Genomic DNA, 8,621 nt, shown 5'->3' on the forward strand with positions numbered 1-8,621 from the left:
AAAAAAAAAAAAAAAAAAAAAAAACTAAGCCAAGGTGCAAGACAGGAAGAATAGACTCACTGAAAACATTGCCCAGACAGCTCTGGTTTGGAGGTTTGTTTTCATCTCTGTCATGTAGGCCCACATGTATTCCAATGACCTTTGCTTTGACCACATATGCTGTGCACGTTGTTCTGCTGACTTGATGGTAACAGGGAGAGGTTTCTCAGGGAGGCTGGCAGCCCTGTCCTTGTTAGGCTTTCCATGTCTTCAGACAGTAAGAGGTGATTAAATGCAAGTTTCTTTGCTGGTGCTTTCCTTGTGGGCAGATAGGGGATGATGTTGAGTGAGGATTTGGGGGGCAGGGGACCACATGATGCAAGAGGCTTCCATATCTCAAATTTCTGACTCTCTCAGCCAGAATAGAAGGACCCAGATGTCAAAAAGAGCCAGAGTTTATCTGCTAAAGGTGTCTAGAGACCTCTGTAGTATTGCACACSCTCTGAAGTAGGGCCAGGAGGACCCTTTTGCTTTTGAGTGGTGCCTTGAACTCCTTCTGGTGGTTGTTACTCTTTCAAGAGTCTTGATGCTTCCCATGCAGGGCCTTGCAGTGCCCTCTGGTATCTGGATGCTCTCTGGATCAGATCAGCACTGGGGAACATACTGCTTTTAAGGAGCTGTGTTTGCTGCTCTAATTTGGTGGAGTTAGCATTACTGTTGGGTGGCTCAGGCTGGCCAGGTCCTTCTGGCCCACACCACATACAAGGATACATCTCCCTCAACCCTCAGAACAGAGCTTGGAAGGAGCATTTGACCTTTTATTGTAAGGCTATTTCAGAGTTGCAGTTTGGCACTTTGCCTTGAAAGATGCTGTCTCTTCAGTTTCTTATCCCATCCTATCCTGTGATGTGTGGCCTGTTATTTCAGGGATGCTGTGACTGTCTGTGATCATGATGCATTTGTAAAGGAAGCCCTAGATCTCCCTGACTTCCAGGATCGTGTTAAGGAGTGCAAAGAAAGCCTACCTGCCGTACCAGGTAAAGATTAGCAACTTGCTGGCCCAGTGTTAATGGGAAACGTGAGGTCTTGGTGACTTAGTACTCTAGACCTCGGGAATTTCATACAAATACTAAATTTTCCTGCTGCCTCAGAGGTGCTCTTAACTCCTCTTGAAACTGTGTGGATTAGGAGCTATGCACAGACTGGGATGGCTCCCTTCAGTTGAAGTTAAGTAATCCCATACTTCTGTTTTTCCATGGCTACTGGGCTTGGGGTTGAGTGCTTTGTGTCTAAACTGTCCCTGTGTCCCTGTTCTCTGCAGTGAGTAGAGCTCTGGTTGTGTTGAATGCCGTCTTAGTAGCTACAGCGTGGGTCAGTATTTTTGAGAGAAGTCTTGCTCTAAAGCCAGCTTCCTGTAAAACATTGTTCTTTGAGTTTCAGTTGCTGTATGCAGTGAGGCTTGCATGGTATGATACAGCAGCACTGGCTCACTGTCTGGATCTTGGTACTGGGACAAGTTAGCCCAAGTGGGAGCAGCCCCAGTATGGAGCAGCAGCTAGGTCCCTCCTTGAACTGACAGCTCTGATGTAGACAAGTGAGCCTTTTCTGTCTTCCCTTCATAAGTCTTGCTGCTATGGGAAAGCCAGAGGTTGAGGGAAGCAGTAATAGACATGTCAGGTGTGTAGATTCTGGAAATACTGAAACAAAGTGTCTGAATGGAGAGTGTGCAGATAGCATTTTCCTTATAAATTTTTGTCTTCTATTTTCTTTAGGAAATGTAGATGCTTATCCAGAAATTGTGTTCTTGGGAACAGGATCTGCAATTCCAATGAAAATCCGAAATGTCAGTTCCACACTGGTAAATACTAGGTAAATCTTAACATGTTGTGTGTTCTCCTGTAGGAGGTTAAGTATYTCATAGTCTTGGACTAAGGGCTGTTTCAACCATTGTGGTGGTGATATAGTGAGAGTGCCCCCATCTTGGAGTCCATAGGGCTCAAGCTTCAGGTACTTGTCTGTCTGTGGGTGGGGAAAACTTGAGACCTGCTTACAGAAGACAAACATTTAATGTCTTCATTGCTTTTTACCATCTGCACCAAGGGTGCATTCAGACAAGACCAGAACAGGCAATACAGATGGAACAATCTCTCTAAAGCCTCTGTTATTAGGACTGGAGTGGCATTAGAGGTAGAGCACTGAGCTGTCTGCCTTCCAACCCAGAAAGCCCTTCTCCCTGAATGGGCCTAGGACAGGGCTCCTGCAGATGCTATCAGACATCTTTGTTTCTTGTCTTACTAGCTCTACCCGATCCCTGCTCTTGGACTGTGGAGAAGGAACTTTTGGACAGCTCTGTCGCCACTATGGAGAGCGAGTTGATCAAGTGCTGTGTAACATAGCAGCTGTGTTTGTGTCTCACATGCATACTGATCATCACTCGGTAGGTTGAGTGTGTTGGAAGGAGAAAGGGCTCTGCTCATGGCCTACTGTGCTGTTTGGAATTTAGATATAGCTTCCCTGATGGATATAGGCTGCCCTGCTGTTAGGGCTGCAGTTTCTTTCAGCATTCCCAAGACACTACCTAATCTTGCTGTGTTTCTAATCCCTTCTCTCCTACTAGTGGTTCCTGCAGGTTTGCCAGGATCATCTGGAGGTGTCATTCTTCCACAGTGTCTAGCCTGGCTCCCTTTAGTGCTTGCAATAATTTGGCACAGAAGGACCAGATGACTTTTTCTGGATTGGGCCTGATCAGGGCAGACTCTATGGTGGGCTGCTGTCTTGTGTCTGGAAAACAGATTGGGACTGGGAAGTTAGAGATTTTCTTCTCCCCACTCTTTTGGGAGCAGACACAGTAGCACTGGGGAGGGCTGAGAGGAATTCTGGCCACAGAGTCACAGCAGCTCAGGAAGATGTGGTTATTGGCTCAGAAATATCTGATTACAACTTGCTAGTGTTTCTTCCTTTCTACAGGGCTTGTTGAACATCCTGATGGAGAGGCGGAGAGCTCTTGTAAGTAATACTGATATTTCACTGCTTTTGAATTTGCCTTTGTGTTAGCAGGCGAAAGGAGGGATGAAAGGGCCTTCTCCTGAGAGTGGTGGTGAAGTGCCATTTTTGGGGGGATATTATTTTTTCACCTAGGCACTCCATCTCTCAGATTTAGTGTACAGCTAGTACTGATTTCTCCCATCTTTGCTTTTCCAGGTGTCTCTTGGTCAAGGATTTAGCCCTCTGTTCCTAGTAGCACCTGAACAGATCATGCCTTGGCTACATGAGTACCACAACCACTGTGAAGAGATTCTTGGAGACATTAAGTGAGTGTTCTGCATGGTATGTGGGGAAGTATCATTGGTGGTCCTTATTCAAGGCAAACTGTTGCCATCCATTCCCCTCACCTTTTAGTTGAAGACTGTTAGGACTCTTTCCACTGAGTGTAGGCCTGTGGTATGTAATTGGCAAAGGTGGAGGGGGGGGGCATAGGGGTTATAACTCAGCTGTGCTACTTAAGACTTGTGTGCAAGTTTGGAAAAGGGATTTGGGCAAGCAGAGAGAGAAGGATTTCTGGAGGAGAGAGTATTTGACAGTAGAGAAGTGGTTGGTGGAGTTACTGGGGCACTAGCTAGTAGAAACAAGGGAAAAAATTAGCTGAATGCACAGATAAAGTCTTCTTTGCAACACACTGAACTGAGAAGGCATGAATGACCATTTAGGTCATGGATTCCCTAAGAAACAGGCTGCTTACAGATGAGATCAAGTTCTATTTTGTACATGTCCTTATTTTGTTCTTCCCCCCCCCCCACAGAATAATTACTTCCCAGTCTCTTGTGAAGGGCTGTGAGAACATCAAACCTAAAGCCAAATGGTTTGTCAACTCTCTATTGGAGAGCTATGACTTGGCTGAGGTAAGCTCACAAGCTGACAGGGCCAGGTGCTGCAGGGGACAAGAGGAGGACTTGAGGTCTAACACTTACGTTCTTGTTCAGTTTCAGACTTGTGAAGTCCAGCACTGTAAAAATGCTTTTGCTTGTTCAGTGGTCCACAAATCTGGCTGGAAAGTAGTCTATTCTGGCGACACAATGCCCTGCATGGCCTTAGTGCAAATGGGTAGGTGACAAGCACTCTGAAGAATCCTTTTGCAGAAAGCCTTTAACTTTCAGTATGTGAAACAAGTACCCTCAAACCCTTGGTACTACTCCTAGACTGGTAAGGGGAGGTGGGAATGAGAGTTCCTCTACTTGTTTAGTTGAATTAGTGTATATTCAGACTATCGGTTGATGCTACTGTTGTCTATCATGTATATGCAGCTAGCGGCACCCATGTCTYGGTGATGCAGAGGTCTTTGGGTCTGTTGTATCTGCACCATGTTAGGTACTCAACCAGAAAGGTTGAATATGTGACTATTTATACAGGGAAAAATGCTACACTACTGATTCATGAGGCGACGCTGGAGGATGGCATGGAAAAAGAAGCCATAGAGAAAACACACAGGTAAGGGGTTTTGTGCCATTTCTCACCTTTATGAGGCAGAGGTGTTCTTGGAGCAGATGGTGAGGGTCCAGTGGTGTGCTGCTCATTGCAATAGCTTTAACACACACAGCTCTTCTGAATGGCCACAAGGGAAATGGGGACAGCTTTTAATCGAATAGTTGTAACTCTACACATAGACTAGCCTAAAAGAGAGGCACACTGCTTGTTTACATTTCAGGAGGAAGCACAGGAGGTAAATAAGTTATCTTACCCCTGGCAGCTGAGTTCACAATCCAAACAAAGCTCTGTAGCCAGTGTTACTGAGTGCTGCCCCCAGCAAAGGTGGGGAGATCTGAGAGCAACTTTGTGGAATTACATGCAAGTTATRTTGTGTGTTGGACTTGCTGGCATGCCTGAGACAACAATTAGAATAAGCCCTGGTCCCTAGTTTCTGCAGCTCTTAGCTGTAAGAGTTCAAGTAATTGGAGCCTCTTTCCTGCTCTTTGCATCATTTCAAAATGAGAGATTTGCTGCTTATGCAAGCTGTCCGTAGAAGAGCCCTGGGGTTCGCATCCCACCAAGAGCCAGGGACATGCTTTACCCGGTGAGCGTAGTGCTATGTGGTGTCTGGTGTTGGTGTGATGTGACCTTAGGTGCAGGGCCCAACCTACTTTGTTGTGTTGAAGGGGCAGCACAAACCAGCCCATGGAGCAAGAAGTGGCTGGTATGTGTGGTGCCAAGTTCTGTTTCTTTTGCAGCACAACCTCCCAGGCAATTCAGACTGGGATGAAGATGAATGCAGAGTTCATCATGCTCAATCACTTCAGTCAGAGATATGCCAAGATCCCACTGTTCAGTGAAGACTTCAGTGAGAAGGTTGGAATTGCRTTTGATCATATGAGGGTAAGTTGGGAGCTTTGATCAAGACTCTCTGTGGAAAGGTTTCATTGCTGCCTAAGTGTGGCTGCACATACATGAATTTCTCCATTTTTAATGGTGTCTCAGTACACTGTCTCCTTCTGGGAGTAGTTTCTGTGAAACAACAACTTTTTTTCCTGGCAGCAGACATCAATGTGGAAGAGAATGGGTGGGACAGAACAATTCACCTTCTATACAGACACCGATGGCTCCTAAAAACAGAATTTCAGTCTTAACATGCTGGGTACCTGCCCCATGTCACTTCTATTTTTCTGCACGCTACTCCTAATTTAAAAGATGGTTTTGCTTTTGTTCTCACTCCCTTCTGAATTGGTGTGCTTGTTTTATGGGTTTCTGTAATATAAAGGGATATCCAGGAGCCAAAAACTGGTGGTGCTGTCATTGTATTAAACTGTACTAGTGATGATGGCTTACTAGTGAATTAAAACTTTTACCGTGTCCACACCCTTTCTTTTCAAGGGTGAATAAGTAACTTACCCTATGGGGTCTGTGAACTGGCTTCAACATTGCTGAGTGAACATCTGCCCATTGTTGTATTGTAAACCTTCACTGATGTTTGGGCTGCGCTGTACACAGGTATTAGGTGTGCTATGTGTTGTGCTGGTAGTGTTTGGTGTTGGTGCTGTACTAGGTGCTGTACACTGGAAGAGGCAATACCTTGCCATCTGATTGGGCAAAAGACGAGGGAGAAGGGGAAAYGAGCAATTCTCAAGCAGGTGCTTCTGTGCCTAATGTATTTCAGGTACGGTTTGGTGACTTTCCAGTTGTCCCAAAGCTGATCCCACCTCTGAAGGCTTTGTTTGCTGGTGATATTGTAGAAATGGAGGAGAGAAAGGAAAAACGGGAGCTGCGCCTTCTGAAGGAGGCCTCTATATTCTTGGACAAACTGGCTGATGGAGAGAATGAGGAAGCACCAAGTCAAAAAAGGAAACAAGGCAAGAACCACCAGGAGGTACCAAGCAAGAAGCTTAAAACGGTGAACTGAAACAACGTTAAGAACACTTCATTCTGTGTGAGGYGTCCAGTTCCCTCCAGGCCTCTGGAGCGCACAGTGCCAAGGACTGCCCGCAAGCACAGGGGAAGAGGGCTGGCCTTGGAGCTCAGTGTCTGGATTTACTTGGTCATCAGTGGATCCCTATAGGCTGAATCTACAAAGCATGCTGTAAGCAGCGCAAGCCCTCCTGGCAACAGTATCTACCCCTACAGTTTGTTTTTGGATCTTGCTAGTCCACATATTTTTCTTTTAGCCAAAAAAAAATTCCCTCTGAAATGTTTATTTCTGTTTTTATGCTGGAAACTGTTGATAATGTAACAGCAGTGGTTTTGACTGTTGAAGTTGCAAGAAATCAGGTTTGAGAAGCCCTTGTGGGGTTTTGGATTCTCCAAAATAGTGTGGGCAGGTCTCTGGGTATCTGAGGAATGTAACTARGTATCAGAACCCAGATTATAGGAGGAAATTTCACATAAAGATGGGACTCAATTGGTTTTAGAACTTTAATTTAAGGACCTTAACTCTGCTGTGTTCCCATTTTATTCTGGTTTTCTCAGTTGCTCTTTCAAAAGACCAATTTTCCAAAATCTTTATTCAGAATCTGAATAAACTTGTCAACATCTTAAATGTTGTGTGTTTTGCCTAGCTTGTTAATTAGGATTTAGTGGGGGGCAAAGAAATTGCTGAATTGCTCCAGAGTTTAATGTTTCTGTGTGCATGACTGTAAAACCCAAAGATCTCACTCTTCTGCTAGATCCTGATGCCCATTTTGGTTGTGTTTTGTGCCAGCAAAATTATGCCTGCCTCTGATACCCTAAGGAAACTTCTGTCAGTTCAAGAAGATTACAATTGGGGCTGTTCCTGAATAGTTTCGGAATATAGCAGYGTAATACTTAGGCTGTTTTTCCAGTGAGCACCAGTGGTCTTAAAGCTCATCAGACAATTGAGGAAGATGTCTGCTCAAGCTGATTCCAGTACTAGATAACAGGGGATAAGAAGGTTGGCAGAGGAGGCTGATTCAGGAAAGGTACAGTTWGGAGAACTAGTGTTTTTAAGGCTTTCTGTGGGTCAAACTTGCTTCCTTTCTCACTAGTGCTGTAATTGCATATGCATTTGTGAGCAGGTGGGGGAGCTGTGCCCTCAGTTACAATTAAGGCGTTAATTTTAAGATGCAACTTAAAGGCACAAGGCCTTAAGCACTGCACAGCAAATGATACCAGCATGTATTAAAGACTTGAAGCTTCATTGTAAGGTAGTAGAAAACGAAGAGACAAACCAGCACCAAAGTATCTTTTGTAGATTAATTGTGCTTTAATGTTATGCTTTTCTAAAGAGGCAGTTGGATAATTGACACAGCTGGGTACTGCTGAAAAAAGTCTGCTTGACTTTTAAGAATAGCAGGGAAGTGGGATCAGTGAATAAAAAGGACTATGTAAGCGCTTGTTATTATGCAGATGTAAATAGGATCACATTAAGATACTCAGGGGAGGGCATGGTTACTTTTGTGGTAAGACAAGCAGACCCTGGACTGCCTTTCCATAAGAGAAAAGAAGGGGCTTTCATAACATGGCAGGAATTAGAAAATAATGGAAGGYTTAATAAAAAGTAAATATAGAGAAACTTTAGGAAAACACAGCATATAAATCTACCTGGAGATGTAGCTTATTTAAGTATGCTCTTGTTGTGGAGCCATGTGACTTGCTGGTGGTGTAAAGGAAGCAAGTGTGTCTTACCTGCAGGGAGAAATTGCAGGTTAATGAGCCAGACCTGTGCTAATGAGCTTCACTGCTGAGCGAGCTAAGGGAGGGGGAAATGGCTTTATGGAGAGCCCGGGCTGTTCTGGTGTAAGGGAGGTGCCAGCACTGCACTCGCCTAGAGCAGAGCAGAGCTGGAGGGAGGTGAGAAACCTGGGACCACTGCAGGGGCAGAAGAGCCGCTGGCGGGGGCAGCCTGCTCGCCAGTCCCCCCGGACGGGGCTGGCACAGGGGAGCGGTGCCCCCACGCAGCGAAGCCCGTGGCTGCTCCTTGCTCTCCCGTGCTTGGTGCTCGCTCTAGAGCCCGGGCCGCGGGGAGCCGCGTGGCTGGGGCCGGCGMCGCTGCGAGGAGCGGGGGCGACGCAGCCCTCCGCCCCGCGGCCCCGAGAGCGCGGCTACGCCCGGCCCCGGAGCGGGGGCAGCCGCGGAGGGGCCGGGCCGGGCCCGGGCGTCCCCCGGGCAACGGCAGCTCCTCCCCGCAAACAGCGGCCGCG

The 8,621-nt window shown here is 46.2% G+C and overlaps 1 protein-coding gene across 2 annotated transcripts in view; it reads left to right on the forward strand.

Moving 5' to 3' along the window:
• The window catches only part of ELAC2 (elaC ribonuclease Z 2), a 14,095-nt gene extending 7,095 nt beyond the window's left edge, over window positions 1–7,000 (forward strand). For both annotated transcript variants that reach the window (XM_085306857.1, XM_085306858.1), the window contains 10 exons: window positions 907–1,016; window positions 1,752–1,848; window positions 2,278–2,416; window positions 2,947–2,985; window positions 3,181–3,290; window positions 3,779–3,878; window positions 3,960–4,080; window positions 4,386–4,464; window positions 5,202–5,346; window positions 6,125–7,000. In XM_085306857.1, coding sequence (XP_085162983.1) covers window positions 907–1,016; window positions 1,752–1,848; window positions 2,278–2,416; window positions 2,947–2,985; window positions 3,181–3,290; window positions 3,779–3,878; window positions 3,960–4,080; window positions 4,386–4,464; window positions 5,202–5,346; window positions 6,125–6,367 — 1,183 coding nt within the window. In that variant the 3' untranslated portion in view covers window positions 6,368–7,000. The remainder of the gene's footprint in view (window positions 1–906; window positions 1,017–1,751; window positions 1,849–2,277; window positions 2,417–2,946; window positions 2,986–3,180; window positions 3,291–3,778; window positions 3,879–3,959; window positions 4,081–4,385; window positions 4,465–5,201; window positions 5,347–6,124) is intronic.
• The last annotated feature ends 1,621 nt before the right edge of the window (window positions 7,001–8,621 follow it).

The sequence above is a fragment of the Rhea americana genome, unplaced genomic scaffold (assembly GCF_003343005.1).
Source record: "Rhea americana isolate MKP2758 unplaced genomic scaffold, rheAme1 scaffold_249, whole genome shotgun sequence".
Classification (NCBI taxonomy): Eukaryota; Metazoa; Chordata; class Aves; order Rheiformes; family Rheidae; genus Rhea; species Rhea americana.